General features: G+C 41.7%; 1 protein-coding gene across 1 annotated transcript; it reads right to left on the bottom strand.

The window, feature by feature from the left end:
* Positions 1–6,922: 6,922 nt before the first annotated feature.
* Positions 6,923–18,118, bottom strand: SMIM7 (small integral membrane protein 7). Its single transcript, XM_036766791.1, has 5 exons — positions 17,890–18,118; positions 17,740–17,781; positions 16,675–16,727; positions 12,954–13,044; positions 6,923–9,691 (listed from the first exon to the last, which is right to left on the bottom strand). The coding sequence occupies exons 1-5, from the start codon at positions 17,913–17,915 to the stop codon at positions 9,676–9,678; spliced, it is 228 nt and encodes a 75-aa protein (XP_036622686.1). The 5' UTR covers positions 17,916–18,118; the 3' UTR covers positions 6,923–9,675.
* Positions 18,119–21,241: the final 3,123 nt, after the last annotated feature.

Genomic DNA, 21,241 nt, shown 5'->3' with positions numbered 1-21,241 from the left:
TCCCCTGGTTTTCATTATTACTGTAGAGAAAAGCACTTGATCTTTCTTTGGGACTATTACTGGCATTAATAGGACTCACCTTCCCTCTGAGAATTCTTGGAAGTCAGGTTTTTGTAGTAAGTCATCATCCTGAAGTATAAATTATTGACTTCTTCCCACAGAGGCAAGAGTTTCTTTTTTCATATTTATTTATAGCTGTGTGCCTTACTTAACAAAAGGAAAGAGAGGAATTTCACAGATTTACATTTTGGAAACTGAAAACTGAAAATCCAAAACGCATTTTTTTCCCAACAAGAAAACCATAGGGATTATTTTGGCATATAGTTCCATTGTCAGCATATCGGGCCTTAAGGGATGGCTTTGGATTATAAGCATAACCTATGTAACACTCAGCTGACAAATGTAAATTTGCAAAAACATCATAAATACACCGTAGCCAAGCTCTGCCAGAGAATCATGAAATCTCACTGTAATGTTATTTGGCTAATCACCAAAGATGTACATCAAGGGGGTCTGTGCCCATCTGGACCAGTGTTTAAGCATCAATCTGCTTTCAGGCAGACCCCTGACTAACATCACTAATCCCTTCTGAGAAAAACATGTTAGGCAAAGATGTTACAGGGAACAATTGGTTCTTTAGAAACAAGTTTATGTAAAAGGATGGTAGACTTAACAATGCCACAGCGGGGTTTATTCCTGAAGAGTTTTGTTAAAGTGTATAAAACAGCCTTCTTGAGAAACAACATTGCACAGGGCAATCTTATATGGGGTATGTCTAATATTGTTCCTATGGAATGACTATGGAACACTGTCTTCTCATATTTTCACAGAACCAACCAATGATGTGATGCAAAGTATGCCTGTAGTTACTCTGAAAAGTGTTCTGGATTGATATGTGTAGAATGGGCATGGAGGTTTTCATTTATTACTGACATCTTTACATAAAAAAAAAGATAACCAGCTTAAACAGATACCATGTAAATAACTTCTCTTTGGAAGAAAAAAAAGCTAAGCATATCAGATTTCATTATAGTTCTTGAACATTACAGTAAGTGGAAAAAGATTTCTCTTCTGCATAGGTTTTGAGGTTCTGATAACCTCAACTGATTATCACCAGAGAAATAAGTCAATTATATAGGAAGACAAGCATACTTATACACTGTTGGTAGGGTTGCAAAATTATCTAAGCATTCTGGAAAACAATTTGGAATTATTCAAGAAAAGTCACTACACTTTCATACCCTTTGATTCTGTGATTCTCACTTCTCACTACTGGGTGTATACCCCAAGAAGTCAATGATAGAAGTTTCATTTATATATTTAAAATACCAACATTCATGTTGAATGCAGAATATTCATAGCAGCACTTTTGTGATACCAAAAAATTGAAAACAAAATGAGTGCCCATTGATTGGAGAATGGAGATAGAACACCGGACTTGGAATCAGGAAGGCCAAGTTCAAATCCTGCCTCAGATGCTTTCCAGCTGTGACTATGGGCAAGTCTCTTAACCCCTCTCAGACTCAGTTTCCTCATCTGTAAAATGGGGGCAATAACAGCACCTTCGTCCCAGGGGCTGAGGATCAAATAATACATGTCAAATGGTTTAAAAATCTTAAGGTCCTGTATATTGTTACCACTACTGCTATTAATGATGTAATAGAATGCTGTTATGCCCTAAGTAACAACAAATGAATTCAGAGAAACATAGGAAGATTTATAGGAACTGATAGAGAATAAAGCAAGCAGAACCAAGAGGAAAATATGATTACAATAACATAAGCAAAAACAATACTAAAAGGGAACTGAAATTTGATGACTCATAATGACCAATCTTGGCCCTAAAAAACATAATGAAACGTAACTGTGGGAAATGAGGGCACTACAAGTACATTTTCAGACATTGCCTCCATTTTGGTTCTTTTTGCTTAACTACTGTTACAAGGAGGGTTCAATGGGGTGAGGGCAGATCTGGAAATGACTTTTTTTTTAAAAGCACATAACTTTATTTACAACTTCTCTTGGCACATTTATGAGTTTTCATTCATGTAGAGGTGGACAATGAAGTCTTATTCAAATACCTTATCATAGCATGGGGGTGACCCCTAGGTTCTTACAGATGACCCCCATCAATCCTCAGCACTGGGAAATTCTTACCAAGCTGGAAATGTTATGAGTATAGGCCAGTAATAATGGGCCAGTGTCTTCTGAGAACCAGCTTGGCTAAGTACATCACTAGAAGGTTGGCCACCAAGTAACGAAATTTTTTGCCCACCACAACTCATAAAAACTTGTATGATTTTTTTAATTTATTGTTTCAGGTCTTCTGGGAATTCCAAAATAGCCTATGACAAATACATGATTTCCTTTGAGGATTTGTTTGTAGATGACATGTATTTAGTTATTCTGGGTTTGTATCTTGACCATTCCCGGCTCCATATTTCTTTGTTGTAGAGTTTTCTTGTATTGATTCATTTTTCCAGGCTTACTTCCTAGATTGGAACTTTGTGTCTAACCAGGCTCTGGCCACTTCTGAAACAGATACTGAGGCCTACTTCAGTAATGATCTATATTGTCTGGGGTTTGGAGAATGAGGGCTGTGCTCCTCAAGTACCATCTCTAATGGCTGCCCAGTCTGCTGTACCAGGACAGTAAAGGAGACCCAGACAAGGGAGTCTACCTGGACAGCCCACCCTGAGCTGTCTATAACGGAGGAAGAGTGTACGATCCAAGGAACATTCTGATTGTTGCCCTCCCAGATCAAGGGCTTTTTTATCTTCCCTATTGCTCACAGGCTTCTGGCTGTCTCTGTGAAGATCTGGCCTGGCAAAATGTTTTTACTAGTTTCTCTTTGGATTTTCTTGATCATCTCTCAGTCCAGTGATCTTTCTTTCATCCTTACTAGAGTAGTTGAGAACTCTGGACTGTTTGGTTTACGTTTATTCTGCCATCTTGAGCAGAGCAGCCAACATGTGAAGCTTATCTATTAAGGCTAGGTAGATCTATGATCTACAATGCTGGAAGAGGCACCCATAATGATGAAATCACAGATCTTCTGAAATGATCAAGTGGCATCCAGATCCTTCCAGTAACCCAGGTTTGTAGCCTCAGAATTATCCACAAATCCTTAATTTTCCTATCCAAATTAGTTGCCAGATTTTGTTGTTTCCACTTTCACATTCCTCCCGTCTGTTTTCTCTCTACCAATGTAGCCACAAGTTTTGTTCAGACACTTATCACCTTTTACCAGGACTACTGTAATAACTTCCTAATACAGACTCCCTGCCTAAAGTCACTCTGTTTCAGTCTATCCATGATTTTCTTAAAACACAGTTCTAACTAGATCACTCCCTCACTAAATCAACTCCAATGACTAACTACTTGTTGCCTCTAGGATCAAATATAAGCTCCTGTTTGGCATTTAAGCCTGGGCCCCAAACTACCATTCTGGCCATACTCCCTTTCCCACATTCGATGGCTTGCCCATTGGCTTTCTTACTGCTCATCACACAATACCTCGTGCCTTTGCACTAACTGTTTCCTATGCCTGGAAAGCTCTCCTCCATTACCTTAGTCTTTCAGAATCACTTGTTTTCTTCTAAACTCAGTCCAGGTGTCACTTATCTGCATAGACTTTTTTGATTCTGCCCAATTCCTAAAGCCCTCTCCACAAAAAATTTTTTTTTACTATTTACTTATGCATTTTTTACATCTCTTAGTGCATACATGGAGTCTCCCCAATAGAATGTAAGCTCTTTGAAGGCAAGGACAGTTGTTTTCATCTTTGTATCTAGAGTGTAGCACAGTGTCTGGCACATCATAAGTACTTAAAATGCCTGTGGATTGAACTGCACTAAAAATCAAGCCCCATTGATTCTAGTCCTAAATCAGCCACTAGTATTACCAAAGCTTTCTGGGGATGACTTTGTGATCCTGGCAACTCATTTTCCCTCTAAGTTAGTTTCCCCACCTATAAAATGAAGGGATTAGATGAGGCTCCTCCTGCTTTAGGGCTTCATAACTTCTTATAAAAGAGCCCATTGCCAACCATCACTATTTGCTCTCATCAGCCACAGAATGAAATGAGTCTCTTTCAAACCCTTTACTTAGGGCTGATTAATCCCAGGGCATCTGCCAACAAACGAACCTTGTATTAAAAACTCACCCCTAAGGTACTGGAGGTGTTTTACGTGAAGAATTTTCCCACACTTTTCTACCTTCATGCTATTTGCTTGTGTGCTTCTGAAATGCTTTTCTCCTTTATTTCCTATTTACTGAAATCCTATCCAGTATTCTAAGCCCAGCTCAAAAGTTACCTCTGCCTGAACACCTCCTTGATTCCCTACCCTATGTTCTTCTAGTAAAAAGTAATCAACCCCTGGCATTGAAAGCAAGGACAGTCTTGCTTTTCTATCTCTTTAACACTCAGCACAATGCTTTATACATAGTAAGCACTTAATAAATGCTTCTACATTCACTCATTCCTCTATACTTTGTATTCTTACGCATATATAATTTTCCAACTTAAATTATACTTGTATAGCCATTCCCCAATTGAGAAATGGTCAAAGGATATGAACAGGCAGTTTTCAGAGGAAGAAATTAAAGCTATCTATAGGCATATGAAAAAATGCTCTGGATCACTACTGATTAGAGAAATGCAAATCAAAACAACTCTTAGATACCACATCTCTCCTCTCAGATTGGCTAAAATAACAAAACAGGAAAATGATAAATGCTGGAAAGGATGTGGGGAAATTGGAACATTGTTGCATTGCTGGTGGAGTTGTGAGCTGATCCAGCCATTTTGGAGAGCAGTTTGGAACTATGCCCAAAGGGCTAAAGATATGTTCATACCCTTTGACCCAGCAATACCACTTCTAGGGTGGGAAAAGGACCCATATGTACAAGGCTATTTATAGCAGCTCTTTTTGTGGTAGCCAAGAATTGGAAATCAAAGGGATGCCCATCAATTGGGGAATGGCTGAACAAGCTGTGGTATATGAAGGTGATGGAATACTACTGTGCCATAAGAAATGGGGATGATGCAGACTTCGTAACAACCTGGAAAAACCTACACAACATAATGCTGAGTGAGCGGAGCAGAGCCAGGAGAACGTTGTGCACAGCCACAGATATATGGATTCTGTGAGGACCAACCCTGACATACTGTGCTCTTCTCAGCAACCTAAGGGGCAAGGACAACTCCGGGGACTCACGATGGAGAATGCTATCTTCATCCAGAGAAAGAACTGCGAAGTTTGAATATAGATCGAGGCGCACTAAATGCTTGCCTTTTTTGCTTCTCTTTTGTTTTTGTTTTTGGTTTTTTTTTTTTTGGTTCTGTTTCCTCTTTCTCATGATTCATTCCATTGGTCAAAATTCTTCTCCACAACTTGACTAGTGCATAAATTAATTCAATGCGAAGTTATACAGGACAGTTATATGAGCTTCCATGCCGTCTTGGGGAGGGAGGGGGGAGGGAGAGGAGAAAATCTGGAACTCAAAACTATGTAAAACCATGTGTGGTAAACTAAAAATAAATAAATTAATTAAAAAAAAATAAAAAAAAATTATACTTGTATACATACAACTGAACATCCCTACAAAACTATTAAGTTCCATAAGAAACCAAGGGACCAAGTCTTATCTAAACTTTCTTTTATTCCCTAAAACAAGTACCTTATTAGGCATTTATAATATGCAGACTCTGCAAGAAAAATTATTAAGCATTTATAATATGCATATTATGAGAGCTTCATATTTCTTGAACTGTATTCAGCACAATTCATAGTCTCTTTTGCTTGTTACCTGTAAATTGCTTATTTTTACTGCTTTTATATTATACTTTTTATATTTGTAATTTTTTTCAATTTTTCTACAATTCATGTAAACAATCATTAGTATTAAACTCTTCTTTTCTGTCTTCGGCACTTCAAAAGACCTACTGTGTCACTAATTAATTCATTACTTCCAGTCATACAGATTACATAGCTCTTGATGCCCTCCAGCACTGAAGGGGTTGAAAGTGAAAAAGTTTAAGAAGCCCTGCCTCAGACGATGGTCTTCAGGGGTAGCTGTAGTCAAAAAATCCTTTCCCTATTAGCCAGCCTTCTGATGATGAGCCGTCTCACACTTAAGTTATGCTGATCCTCAGGTGACAGATGTACAACCTGTCACCAGGCAGGTACTTGAAACCTGCCAACTTCGAAGGACCTAAACTTGCAGGGTCATTTCTATGCCACAGGAAAGCAGAGGAAAGGTCTTTAGAGAAGCAGTCATTCCCACATATGAATCAATTTACTAGTTTATTAAATAATCAACACTTTTTTCAGAGTCAGAATAGAATTTCTCAATTTCTCATCAAGTCTGTTTCTTTGGTATAAACTCTATCATAAAAATCATACATGTAATTGAGTTTACCAGATATAAACTAGTTACAAATTAGATGCTGCCTGTGTTTCTGGCAAGTCAATCAACTGCAAAGAAATGCTGGAGCTGTAAGGGATCTTTGGGGTCTGAATCTAGTCCAACAACTTCATTCTATGAGATGAAGAAACTAAGGCCAAGAGAGGTTAGATCAAGTAACTCGCTCAAGGATGGACAGCTGGTAACTGACAGAGCTAGAACCTAGTTCTCTTGACTCTCAAGTCAATGTTTTTACCATGACACCATCTGGCCTCCTAAGAAGCTTAAGGAATAGCTTCTATGGCTGAGCTGAAAAATGAAAGACTTCCAAGCTTGGTTGAACAAAACACCGCAGTTTTTAGGACCTACGACAAAAGTTTTATTAGGTCTAAACTGGTATTTGCATAGAAGCGTTATTATTCAATATTAAGGAAAGTCAAGGGATTTTTGTATTGTAGTTATTTATGATGTACCATACTCCCCATTCCTCCTTCCAACTAGACTGTGAGTTCCGTAAGAGCAAACGGTGCTTTATTCATCTTTATATCACCCCCAGTGCCCAAGACAGTTCAATGCAATTGAATACAACAAACATTTATTGAGCCCCTACTATGTGCAAGTCACTGTGTCTTAGCATAGTAGGGATACAAATGTAGAAATTAAACAAATTCTCAAGGAATTTGCAATCTAATGGCAGGGGAAAGGGAAGAAATAAAAAAGTAGAATGAAGAAAGTAAAAAGACAAAACCAGACAAAAAGCTAGGAGAATTTCAAAGAGGGAAAGACCAACAACTTTCATCTCAGTAGATCCAAGAAGGCTTCATGAAGGCGGTAACTCCTGCACTGGGCTTCGAAAGAAAAGAATAACTTCACTAGAAAAGGGAGTAAGGAATAGGGAATTGAAAGAGGGTGGGGGGAAAGGGGAGAGAATATAGGAAGTCCATTCCAGGCATGAGAGATAATGTGTGCAAATGCAGAGAGCACAACAAGGAGACAAAGGGGAACAGAAAAGGGGACAGAAAGAACAGGTATTAAAAAGCATTCAGTCAACAAAACTGAACAACTAGGAAAAGAAGGAAAGCAGTCAACTGGGATAAAAAACTTTGTATCAAATATCACTAATAAGGGTCTGATATCCAAGGGAAATAATGAATACATAAAACCAAAAGCCATTCCCTAAGAGATAATTCCCCAAAAGATAAGTGGTCAAAGGATATGAATAGCTCTCAAAAGAATTACAAACTATTAACAATAAGGAAGAATGCTTCAAATCCTTAGTAATAACAAATACAAATCAAAACAACCAAAGGCTTCACTCACCCCCCACAAACTGGCAAGTTGATGAAAGACAGAAACAATCAATGCTGGGAGGATACATATTATTGGTAGGCCTGGGAATTGGTCCAACAATTCTGAAAAACAACTTGGAACTATGCAAAGAGAGTTACAAAAATGTCCATACCTTTTGATGTAAACATTCTATTGTTAGGCATATACCCTAAGGAGGTCAATGACAAAAAGGCATCATATATACCAAAATAATTCTAGTAGCACTTTTTCTAGTAACACAGAATTGTTAACAAGGTGGATGACCAGGGACTCCAGGGACTGGCTAAACCAACTGAGGTCCATGAACGTAATGTTGTAAGAAATGGTGAACACAGAGGCAAGGAAACACATATGAAGTGCTGCAAAATGAAGTAAGCAGAATCTGGAAGACACACAATGATTACAACAGGTGGTTGTTGCATGTTATTTCTAAATAACAGCAGGAGCCAAATGGTGCAAAATTACAATGACCAAGACTTTTTTGCTCTGTCAGTTAGTTTTCTGAATTTTTCTTTCTTCCTCTTTCTTATTCTTTACTCTAAGGATGGCTCTCTGGGAGGGGGTTAGGATAGTGATACAGTGGGAAATGTGGATAATATTAAAACAAAATATATCAGTAACAATTTAAAAAATATTCAGTGGATTGAATGGAATTTTAACAGCACTCCAAAGCAAATCCCTTGTGTTTCCCCTCTGAGACATATGAAACTGGAAATATGAATGACATCAATTTCTTAGTAAAGAAAGTATAAGCCATAGACCCCTTTTACAGATGAGTTTTATTTATTTTCAGTATTCATTTCTGCAAGTCTCCACATTTGCCTTTTTCCTCCCTGGGATTCTTCACAAACAAAGAATTTTTAAAAACGAACAATAACAAAAGAGTCATCTTGAGTGTAGTGATCTGCCCCCCAGAGTTTCCTTTTGGCAATTTAATTTCTTATTTCTTTGCTTTTGAAGCTGAGAAGTACAAAAATCATTGGATTACATATAGTAGTGCCAATCTGTTTGCCCTTTAAATTACCACTTAAAAAGGCAGTCCCGGGGAGGTTAAACACTTAAAATGTAGCCTTAATATCAAAGCTAAACAATATCTTGGCCCTTACTTAATAAAATACCTTGACTAAAAGGGCTTTGAGGTGAAGATAGAGCTTTCACAATGTTTTCCCTAAAAATTGCTGGTACCAAACACTAAGAGCTGAGCTTCTTTAAATCTTTTAAGTGTCTCACTGAATCCATAAAGGTTCCCTTTCTCCCTCTGTCGAGGTGTTAAAATTAGCCTCTCCTATAAAGGAGTACCTGTTCCCTAAAGTAATGTAGTAAATTAGCACACTAACCAGTGGGCCCGAACATCTATCCTGAATTAGGGATGAGAACCTTGCCAGTCACAGTGCAATCATCACTTTCTGGTCCAGCAAAGCTAGACCCTCATTACTTAGAAATTCTAGAAAGAAAAGGACCACCCTGAAGCTTAAAACCTGACCAGCCACCAAGCAGTGCACAGGTAGTAGGAGAACTACAAAAATACCAGTTTTGTTTTGTTTTCAAACCAAAAATAGGGTCCACAAAAAATAAATTTTAAACACAGATCTTCTAAAGCAACTCTCTAGAGGATAGTTCATCAGATTTAGACTTATTTCTTTATCTGGAAGGAATGAACACTTACCCCAGCACTTTTGATCCCTTTCAAAATAACAAATACCATGTGAATTGAGCTGAATTTCAGAGGCTGCATTAAAGTGTCCTTTGAAAATTAAAACTGTGGCTAAAGGACCTTTGTGAGCTTTGCATACATCTTTTCCCCACCCCACCCATGGTCCCACAAACTTTTACTCTGCAGGAAGGTCAACAGTTTCTGGTCAAACACATTCTCAAAGTTGTCAGGAACGGAGAATCAACATCCTATAAGGTTGTTTCCTGGTTCTCAAGCCATGAGTTTCAAGAGCCAAATAACCTGTGGGAAATGAAGGACAGAAATATCAGTGAGAAAGAAAAAACTCCTGGGTGTATTTTTGTTCAGGAAACTGCCTGATTACATCCCTCGATCCCTGCCTCATCCCCAGAGGAAGCTGACCCAGGGTATGGTAGGAAACAAGGACCGTATAGTAAGAGTACGGCTGTTCTGAGGTCCAAGAGGGGTCAAGTAGAGTAGCTGATGGGGCCACAAACCCTTTAGTACTCCACCCCGCTAGTGCCCAGAAAAAGGCACTTAATCCTAGAAAAATAATGACTCTGCTTATTTCTTGGACATTCCTCTCATAGCCCCCAGGTTTATTGACATAACTGCCTGAAATGGAACCAATTTGTTTACAGTATTTTTTTCTATAGAAAAACACATTTGAAAATTTAGCCATGTTCCAGCAACACTGAAGAGAGAAGGAGCTACTAGATTCAAGATATTTTTTTCCATGTCAGCAGAAGCCCAACGAATGCTGAGGATCTTAACGAAGCAACATTAAGACAACAGGCCAGAGTGCTGAGGACAGAGCCAATGCTCAGGTCTGCTATCACACTATTGCTCCTAAGCCTTGAGTAGCTGGCTCCTCCTGGTTAGAGAATAAAAGGCCCAATAGAGTGAATCTAGCGTTCAAGTCTCTCCCCAGTGTAGCTCTACCTCACCCTTCTAGTCTCATTCCACACTCCTCCCCCTCACATATGCCATGCTCCAACCAAAAAGGAAGATCCATCCCCCCCTGAACATGCCCGGTGCTTTCTCACCTCAACACTTTGCTTACCCCATTCCTTATTCTCCAAATACCGTTCTACTCCCATCACTGCCTGATGGTTGACATTGCAGTGCACATTTGAGGTTGACAAAGTATTTTTCTCAAGACAACCTCGAGTGGTTAGCAGTGGGAATAATTTATCCACCTCTTTTTGAGGCGATCGGGGTTAATCAGAGGGCAACTGGACCCTATGCTCAGGGTCACACAACTAGTAAGTGTCTGAGGCCAGATTTGAATTCAGGTCCTCCTGACTCCAGGGCTGATGCTCTATCCACTGAGCTGCCCCATCCCCACTGTTTTCTGGTAGTGATGCTTTTGTTTTTCTTACAAATGAGAAAACTGACTAGGAAAGATAAAATGATTTGCCCACAGTAACATATTTAAGTGAGTGGCTGATGTGATTCAAACCCAGCTTGGCTGCTGCCTCAACCAGGACTCTTTATACTCCAGGCCCCGCTGTTCCATCTTCTAAGATACTCTCCCTGGCGTCCCTCAACACTCTCTCCTTTCCGCTACCTTTCTGCACTTAATCAAATTCTAGTTTTCAGTTTGACTTTTTGCACACTTCCTATTATTAAAAGGTCCTGGATGCAAGGACCAAGCCTTACATATCTTTAGATTTGCTCTGACTAGTATCTAGGACAGAGCTGGAATCTAACAAATGCTTGCTGCCATTGGCAGATCCAAATAAAAATGGCAGCCGAGGCTCTAGCACATAGCTGAGAACTGGAAACCACTTAGTTCCATGAACTAAACTGCAACCAAGAGAGGCAATAAAATATGAACTCATGTTTAAAGCTTACAAAACGTTTTCTCATAACAACCTCAAAACAAATCTATAAAGAAAAAGTCCCTGGAAACCCAGGAACGACATTCCAAAATCTCTTTTTCTCTTAAACACCACCAGATTTCATTAAGCCTCTGGAGGAATTTATTAGCAGTAAGTTTTATTGGTGATTTTGTTTTTTCTATCACAATTAACTCCAGATATACCCACCCCATTCTCAAGACTCTGAATCAAAGGGCATGAGCACTCTGGTCACTTTTCTAACTTAATTCCCAACTCTTTTCTAGAACACTTGGACCAATTCACAATTCTACCAACTTTATTAGTGTTCCTGTCTTCCCCCAAAAGAATATAAAGCCCTTTCCCATTACCCACCCACTTAAGGCTCTTGTCAATTTTAATGAAAGATCAGCTTTACAAAGTGGGCAAAGAGAGCCTTAGTTTAACCGTCTCATTCTGCCTAGACCCAAGTTAGGAAGTTCTATTCTTTACTTGTACCCGTCTCTAGATCCAGGTCAGTGCTCACTGAAGTAAGAAGCCAGGAGGATTGGTCAAAATCTAGGCCCTCAAGCCTTCAAGACTGTTGGAGATAGAATGTACCACAGTAATTTACAGAGCACAAAGTGTTATCACACATGTGCTGTCATTTGATCTCCATAACATTTCTGTGAGGTAGGTAATATAAATATTATCATTCCCGTCTTACAGATGAAGAAATTTTTTTTTTAGAAGAGGAAAATGATTTACTCAAGATCACAAAGCTAGCTAATCAAGCTAGGGCTCAAACCTGGGTTTTCTGACTCCCAAGTAAGGCATCGTGACACTATACCAAGCTGTCTCAATACACACAGACCCACACAGAATTCTTGCCTGGTAAAAGGGAGTGAGGGGGAAGTGTGATACTATCGTGGTTGGGATTCTTTCACATCAATCTTTATTAAAGTACCTACTATGTGTAATATACCATGCCTCTGGATACAAAGATGAAAGAAGAAAAGTGATGTGAGGCTGTGAGGTCAGAAGATCTGGGCTTGACCCTTACTTAGTTCTGCCCATTACTCCTTGTGTAAGCTTACACAAGTCAAGTCATTTCCTTATCATCACAATCTAGGCAAAGGGCTCTATCTTTCCTTAGCTGCTCTGTGGGCTTACTCTGTGACTCTGTCCAGAGTGGCTCCCAAGGCATGATTCTGTCTCCTGGCCTCAGGTTAGCAGGTCCAGTCCTTCCCTTCTATTCTCCTACAGATAATTCAAGCTGAGACAGCTCCCCACCCCCAGGGAAGGACTGCAAAGTGTTTTATACAAATTATCTCCCTAAGGCCTTCTAAGAATTACTGGATATCAGGGCTATTATTCTTATCTCCTTTTTGTGGATGAAACAATTTTACAGGCAAGTTCCTCTTTCTGTAGATGAGGAGCAGAGATTTGAGACTAAGTGACTTGCTCAGGGTCACAAAGCTAGAAAGTTAGAAGTGGTATGGTAAGCCAAGTCTCTCCAGACTCCAAATCCAGTAATCCTTCTACTCCACCTGGCTGCCTCTCCAACAGTAAAAGCACAACAGGAATCCCCACTCTGCCATGATTTCAATACTTTAAAAGATTCAAGAACACAGCTAATTGTCATAATACTGTAAGAAAAGGGCTCAAGTTATTCTAGCAAAACAACAATTATGTAAAATCAAAAGGTAAATAACCATACTTACACAATCATACAAAACATCATGAAAATATTCCACAAGGCAATGAAGATTCGAAAGTATCTGAGACTCAGTAAGAACTCCCTGATGTTGTCACCTGAAAAGTCAAGATACACCAAGTAAATGTTGTTTGCATTTAGCATAACGTGCTACAGTGCAGCAGAAAGAGCCCTGGATTCAGACGATCTAGGACTAAGTCCCAGCTCTGACATTCATACCTGTAAAACAAGATAGGAAGGACCTGACAGCCTCTAAGGGCCTTTCCAGCTCAGAGCCTGTGAAGCTCCCTTAGAATATTTGTGTGGTGATAAATTACACTGAAAAATCAGACTTCTGTGTGTTTTTCTTAATAACATTTATATATCACTTACAGGTTTGAAAAACACTGTATTTACATTAACTCATCTGAGTTTCAAGCCAGCCTGGTGATGTAAGTCACCTATGTGTCACTGTCAATGAAAGTAACGAACACTCAGATTGTGCGGCTCCCCGTAAATGCCATCCCATAGGCAGTAAGTGAAAAGGCAGGATCTGAACCAAATCCATTCTTCTTCCCCCTACTCGCAAATCATACTCCCTTGAGTATTAAAGAAATCTAATTTGTTGTTTTCAGCTTAGTCACTATGGTCTAGACTGTGAGGGGAAGACCTAAAAGGTAAGCCAAGTTCTTCCCTCCAAAGTTGGCATGGTGACAACAGGAGGGCTCTCAGTGGAAAGAGCACTGGACTCAAGTGAGGAAACCTAGGTTCTAGTCATAACCCACTATTCTGAGACCCTCAGCAAGATACTTCCCCACGTGTGGCCGATCTCCTCACCTAGAAGATGAGCTTTTTTGGGAGTAAATGGATTCCAACTTCCCTTCCAGCTCCAAGACTGGATAAGGCTACAATTCTAAACTGATTAAGATAGAGCTTGTCTCTGCTAGCAGATCCCTGAAGAAAACAGCTTTTGAGCCCAGAGCTTGAGAATGAAAGGCCTTAACAAGGATACCAAACAAAGGCACTGAAAGGAGTTTTTGAAAATAAAACAATATGCTTGGAAAGGTAGGCCAAGGTCTTGGGTATTTTTTGTTCAAGGCACAGACGTCACTCCCAGTCAGTGAACCAGCCCAGTTAACTGTCTTGGCCTCAGCTCAAGGGTTCCCACTGTTTTTGATCATATATGCCCATAATGATTCTGATTACTGACAAATGAAGCCCAGCAATGGCACTCAGAGGAAGCAAAAACAGGACACAAAGAAGTGTTGTCAATATCCCAAGTGAATCTCCCTACACTCAGGCTACTGCCTCTTCCTAACCACACTCATCTTCTGAACCTGTAGTGCCCCATAGGAAATAGGAAGTCAGAAGGAACCCTCGCCTACATGCTGCCAATGGAGGAACCCTGCAGTGAAAAAGAAAAGGCATATATGGGCAAGACGCAACATCCATGATGCACACAAGCCCAGCCTCAGGATCACACCCTGTATGAAATCTAAGAGTCTGCTTTGAGAGAAAGAGAGACTATGGGCCAGTAAAATGAGTGCTGGAACTGAGTTCATACATTTGGAGCAGAAGGAAGCTTCCATCAAGGCCACCAAGGTCAATCCTTTCATTTTGCAGATGAAGGAACTGAGGCCCAGAACTAGGGCACAAAGAAAGGCAAACACAGTCCCTGCACTTGAGGAGAATACATTCTACCTAAAAGTGATATGGAAGAAGGCAAGACCACTCAGGGGTGGGGGGAAAGAGCAGGAATAGGGCCTGCAGGTGGAATCTGAGCTGAGACGGAGGCCCTGGAGGGCCAGAGAAGAGCTGGATTAGGGAGTAGGTGTGAGCTCCAGGGGCTTCCTATAGCCTCCAGATCAAACATAAAACCCTCTGTTTGGTACTGAAGTCCTTAACAACCCCCCCCTTCTCAGTCTTTTACTCCTCGGCTATACTGGCTCAATTTCTGGCTCTTCATCTTCCTTCTGACTGAAGAATGCAATGCTTCCCCAGGTTCTATCTCTATTTGTTCTCCCACACTGATCTGGGACACGCCTGGGGCATATCAAATATCATCTCTGTAGATGCCTTCCAGTTCTCTCCCCTCAGCTTCAGGCCAGCCTTTCTTTTTTTTTAAAAAAAATTTTTTCTATTTATTTTTTTATTTAATATTTTTAGTTTTCAGCATTGATTTCCACAAGATTTTGAATTACAAATTTTCTCCCCATTTCTACCAGGCCAGCCTTTCTAACTCCATCCTGGATACATCTGCCTGGACAGACAAGTCGCAGTAAGTGTCTAAACAGCAATGTGCCTAAAACTGAACTCATCATCTTTCTCCCCCCAAGTCAGCAACTTCCCTGTTTATTATACCATCCAACCAGGTAGCCATGCTGGGGACCTCCAGTGCAGGCTGGACTCTTCCCTGCCATTCAGCCCCACAACCCCTCTCATACCTGACCCCAATACAAACAGCTGCCAAGTCCTAATGATTCTACCTTGGGAATAGCTCTTGCATCTAGCTCTTCTTTTCCCTTATAGTGCCATCCCCCTTCTGCCCTCCTTACCTCTTGCTTGGACCACCATCATTGCTTCTCACTCATCCTCTTGCCTCCAGTCTCTGTCCTGTCTAATCCAGCCTTCACACTGTTGCCAAAGTAATCTTTCTTAATACAGAAGCTCTGACCACATCACTTCCCTGTTCCAGTCTTCCACGGCTCCCCAGCCCCTATGGCACCAACTACAAACCCCTAAGCCTGACATTTAAGGTCTTCCACAAAATAGTTCCAACCTATCTTTGTGGCCTTGTTTTTCACTTTGCTCCTTTCATTCACTCTAAGCTCCAGACAAATCCAACTATGAGCTTTTCTCCAAAAGCAACCTTCCTTTTCTGACTTCCATTCATTTGTGGTGACCATTCCCCTATACTTGGGATTCACTTTTCCCACACTTCTTCCCAACAAAATGCTTTTTTCCCTTTGAGTCTCAGCTTAAGTACCACCTTCTCTCTGAAGCTTTTGCCTCATTCTTCCCAAGGGAAAGTAATCTCTCTTTTACCTGTATCACCATCTACTTGTGCATTTCATCCTCTACTATCAGAGTGGTAGAATACTTAAGAATACTGTCTATGTTGTTTTATCTATGTTTATCTTCAGATCCTTAGTATCAAACACAGGGCTTCTAACACAGATAGCTACTTAATGTTTGCTGAATTTGAATTCTGCCTTCTCCCCTAATACAAATTAATGGCTATTTAGTTGAATGCCCCACATGTGTAAGACTCTGTGAGGATATACAGTCATGACTTTGGTTTAACCAGTTCGTAGCGGAGGTGTCTGACAGAGAGCAGGTGGCTGCCTCATGAGATAAATGAACTCTGTTACTGAAGGGGTCACAGATGTTCTGGAGGGAATTCCCACACGGGTTGGAAGGCTGAATCAGAAAACCACAAAGGTCTTAACCAACATTAACATTCTATGACTCATCTTGAGCAAACAGATGTCGATAAACTTGCAAGTGGCTATTAGAGAATCAGAAAAACTTCAGAACTGGAAAGGGACTACAGAGATCATCAAAGCACAACCCACTCATTTTATCAATGAGGAAACTGAGGCCCAGAAAGGGGAACTAGTCTGTTGAAACAGAGAGGCATCATCCATTATCAATTCTGTTGATAAGAAGAATGGAACCAGTGTGCCCTTATTTGTTTGCATCATTCAATATTATAGGCTGCTGGAGTTACCGGTACTTGCTGGACTCACCTGTACTTGGTTCCTTTGACTCCTCCCCAAACCCCTGGGTGTCTTTTTTTTTCCTATAAGGCAGGGAACAACAGTAGGACATTTCAATACAATATAAAGAGAGCTAAAACTGATGCATGCAGGTAAAACCAAAAAATAAAGAAATCATAAAATGACAAAGCTCCACATCTCACAGGGCCTCTGTGAGTAATATACATTCCAAGGGTGACCATAATTCTATATAGGGACAAAAGGCTCTCTAAAGATAAAATCGGTTCTTTAGATGCCTAAGGATTCCACAAAGGCAACTGGAGTGAGGTCTCCACACCTGATGGGGAGTCCTATGTGGTCACTAGATGAGAGACCTCTATGTGGATGATGAGTTCATCCACAGGTGAGGGAGCTCTATATGATGGAGCTCAGAGCCTATCTTGTCCAACCCCTTCATTTTACATATGAGGAAATGAAGGGTGGGGGAGGGTGACTCGTCCAAAGTCATATATATAAGTAAAAGGGTTCTACAGATGGCACGGGGTTCTAACTGTGTGAGCGGTTTCTAGAGATAAGGAGCGTGTGCGGCGGGTCCTAGGTGGGTAAAGAGGTGTCTGTGGTTAGGAGGCGCTAAATGGGCCAAAGGTTCTTGACAATGACAAGAATCTAGAGGGGGGAGTCTCTGCACGTGGCAGGGTGACTATGAATGAGAAGATGATACAGGACACGGGCTTCACAGTGGGACAGGGGTATCTAGATGGGGGAGGAGCTCTGTAGGACGTGCCCGGGTCTTTATGACAGGTGCCTGTGCCCGCCTGGGACCGTTTCTCCCCAGGAGGCAGGCTGTGCGTCTCCAGGCTCCGGAAGGGCGGAGGGGGCGGGCCAGAGCTGGGGGCGGGCCAGAGCTGGGGGCGGGCCTCAGGGGCAGGTCTGGGGGGCGGGGCAGAGCTAGGGGCGGGCCTCAGGGGCAGGTCTCGGGGGCAGGGCAGACTTGGAGGAAGGGGGGCAGAGGAAACTGGGGGCGGGCCTCAGAGAGAGGGAGGGGGAGAGGACCAGACGGGGGTGGGGCGAGGGGGGGGCCGCCGCGTCACTCACAGCTTGAAGTTGAGCACGGCTCCCGCGTTCACCAACAGCGTTCTGAAAGGGGTCAAAGCGAGGTCAGGAAGGGTGTGGCCCCCAAACACCTTCTCCCCCGGCCATCTCAGAGTCACCTCCCGGCCCCAGTCAAATCCCGGGGTCCCTTACCCGAACAGCAAAATGTCCCCAATCATGGTGACTGCCGAGCAGCCACCGGAACCAGAACCGGAACCGGAACAGGAACAATCCTCGAGTCCGAGTCCGGGTCCCGGGCCTGACCAATCAAAACAACCGACTACAGCCGTACCGGCCCACTCCCTTGTACAGCGGCCGGGATGTGCGGCTCATTGGAGAGCGGCCAAGGAAGAACCCTCCGCACACATAGGCTCCACCTCCTGTCAATCGGGGGCGGGACTCGGTGACGTCACGGGCCCTGCCGGGAGGGGGCGGGGCGTGGATAAAGGGCGGAGACTGAGAGAGAGTGTGTGCGTATGTCCGTTTGTCCATCGGTCTCTGAGTGTCTGCTTGTCTGGCCTGTGTTGACATGATACGGGAATGATGAGTGAGACCCAGGCTGTGGCTCAGCAGCGGGAGTTCTGTGACTGACGGGGGGTTCTAGGTGACAGGCTAAATTGACAGACTCTTACGAATGACGAGGAATTTAATGGGGGAGGGGGGGAGAACTTCTGGATGACAATCGGCAAGTGTTGATTAACCACCATGGATTTACTGGGCCCTGTGCTAGGCAAGTGTAGGGCTAAACCAGAGGTGAGGAACCTGCAGCATCGAGGCCACGTGTGGCCTTCCAGGCCTTTGGGTGCGGCCTTTTGACTAGGTCCAAGTTTTACAAAACAGAGCCTTTGGTTGAAAAGATTTGTTCTGTGAAGTCTGGGTTCAGTCGAAGGGCTGCACTTGAGAACCTAGAGGGCCACATGTGGCTCCAGGCCAAAGATTCCCCAAACCTAGACTATACAAAATAAATATAAGGTGATTTGGGTAGGAAGAAGGCATTAGTAGCTGGGAGAATAGGAAAAGCCTCACCTAGACAGTTGAGTCTTGAAGGAGACAAGGAATTCTACTAGGCGGAGTTGAGGAGGGGAAGAGCATACTAGGCATGGGGAACAGCCAGTGCAAGGACAGGGAAATGGGAAATGGAGTGCCATGTGTGAGGCTAGTAGGAAGGCTAGTTTGACAACACAGTAGGGTACATGAAGGCGAGTAACACACTAGAACGAGGCCAGGTTGTCAAGGACCTCAGTCAATCAAGTACTTAGTGCTTATTTAATAGGAAGCTGCTGAAGCTTTTTGAGGAGGGTGATCAGATCAGGGCTTTCAGAAAATCACTTTGGCAGCTTCGTGGATGATGGTTTGGAGGAGGGAGAGACTTGAGACAGAAAGTCCAGTTGGGAGATTATTGGAGTAGTCCAAGTGAGAGGTGCTGAGGGCCTAAACCCTGTGTGGTAGATGGAAGCAAATGGATGCCAGAGATGGAACAACAAGATTTGGCAATTGATGAGTGATGTGGGGTGAGTAAGAGTGAGATGTCAAAGATGACATTAAGGTTGTAAACCTAGATGAATGGAAGGCTAGTGGGGCCCTTGAAAGTATAAGGAAATTTGAAAAGGAATGGGCTTGGGAGAAAAGAGAGTAAGTTCTGTTTTGGACATGTTGAGTTTGAGATGACCTACAGGACAACTAGATCAGTGTTGAATGCAGATATCGAGCTCAGGAGAGAGACTAAATGTGGATATATCTTCAAATAATCTACATACAAATAATAATTAAAGTTATGGGAGCAGATAAGATCACCAAGTGGGAGAATATAGAGAAAAAAGAGAAGACCCAGTACAGAGCCTTAGAATATATCCACAGTTAGGGTGTTTGATATGAATGATTATCTGACAAAAGAGAAAGGGAAGGAGAAATCAAATAACTAGGAGGAAACCAAAACAGTATCATAAAATTTCAAAAAAAAGACAGTATCTATGAGGAGAGAAAAGGTCATCATATTTGGGAATGTAAAGAGGTCAGTAGTGAGTGGAGAGAGCCATGTCTGTTGAGAGATTAGGATAGAAGCCATGTTATAAAGGCTTGAGAAATAAGTAAGAGGAAAGGGAGGGGAAGCAAGGAGTACAGACAGTTTTTTTCCGAGAATTTGTCAAAAAAAAAAAGGAAGGAGAGTTATAAAACAATATAGATAGAAAGTATGGCAACGTTTAGTAAAAAAAAAAATTAAGTACTGTATAAAGTAGACATGGGTATGATGTAGACCTCACAGAAGAAACCAGTAATTAGAGAAAGATTGAAGATTAGAGAGACAGAAAAAGGGAGGGCATGACTGTGGAGGCAATCTGCTGATAAACAGGAGGAGATGGGATCAAGGGCATATGGAAAAGGGTTAACCTTGGCAATTACAAGGACCACGTAGTGAAGGAGCAGAGAATGAGCAATGATGAAAAGGGGTTATGAGAGGGAGCTCATAATGAATAATTTCTATAGTTTCTGTTTTTTCAGTAAAGGATGAGGAGGGGTCCTCAGTTGAAAGGCTGGGGGGAGGGCCAGGGACTTTATGGTCAATGGAGGAATATATGAGTGACACAGGGATTCTGAAAAGAACAGAGGATTTATGATCAATGAGAGCTACACAAGTCACGGGAACAATATTTGCCCTTCTCCAATCAGTTACCTCTCCACATCTCCATCTGATCTTTCAAATGTCTGACAATGGTTCAATAGCCATAGTTACTACTTTCAGGACCCTGGTTCACCTTGAAATCATCAAGAGCCATTACATTCTCTTTTACTTAGCGTATCCCTTCTTATCCAGGTTATCAGTTCTATCAGGCATTTTTGTTCTGTCATGTCAATCCAAATATCATTCTCTATATGGCAAAGAAAGTAAAAGTCCTTCTCTGTTATTCCTGTATTGCCAGTATAGAGAAAGGGGCTATACCTATGGTTTCATTGGGATGGGGAATTCCCATGTGAGGAAAATCCCTCTCTCCATTCAGGTCAGCACCTTTTCTGCATCTGATAGTCTTAGAACTTGGAGAGCTTTTTAGAGCATTGAGAGGTTGTCCAGAATCACATAGTTAGTTTGTGTTAGAGGTCTGACTTGAACCCAATTCTTTTTTTGAAGTCAGCCTTCTGTCTGCTATATCATCCTGCTTCCTCATTCTCAATATAGCTTTAAAAACAAATACAACCTCACCTCAACTTACTTTGGGCTTTACTGCTCCCAGCACTATTCATACAGGACCATGCCACCTTCTGTGAGAGGTGGTATGTGGTAGTGTCTTGAACTTTGAACTTGGAATCAAGACAGATAAATCCCTCTCACACATTTGCAGTGAGTGTGACCTTTGAACAGTCACAACTTCTGTGAACCTGAGTTTCTGCATCTGTAAAATGGAGATAAAATGAGGTATTTTAAGCATTTTGCAGATCTTATAGCACTATATAAATGTCACCTATTAAGCCATAGTGGATAGATAACTGGCTTCAAGGCCAGGAAGAAAGA

Source organism: Trichosurus vulpecula, chromosome 1, assembly GCF_011100635.1.
Source record: "Trichosurus vulpecula isolate mTriVul1 chromosome 1, mTriVul1.pri, whole genome shotgun sequence".
Lineage (NCBI taxonomy): Eukaryota > Metazoa > Chordata > Mammalia > Diprotodontia > Phalangeridae > Trichosurus > Trichosurus vulpecula.
Note: the sequence above shows the minus strand (reverse complement) of the source record. Positions and strands in the feature narration are given on the sequence as shown.

Excerpts from the sequence above, each read along its gene's own strand:
- SMIM7 (XM_036766791.1), bottom strand. The coding sequence starts at position 17,915 with ATGATTGGGGACATTTTGCTGTTCGG. Across the intron at positions 17,782-17,889 it reads GGGGACATTTTGCTGTTCGG|AACGCTGTTGGTGAACGCGG; the intron begins GTAAGGGACCCC and ends GACCCCTTTCAG. Across the intron at positions 16,728-17,739 it reads GCCGTGCTCAACTTCAAGCT|GAAAAAAAAAGACACCCAGG; the intron begins GTGAGTGACGCG and ends CCTGCCTTATAG.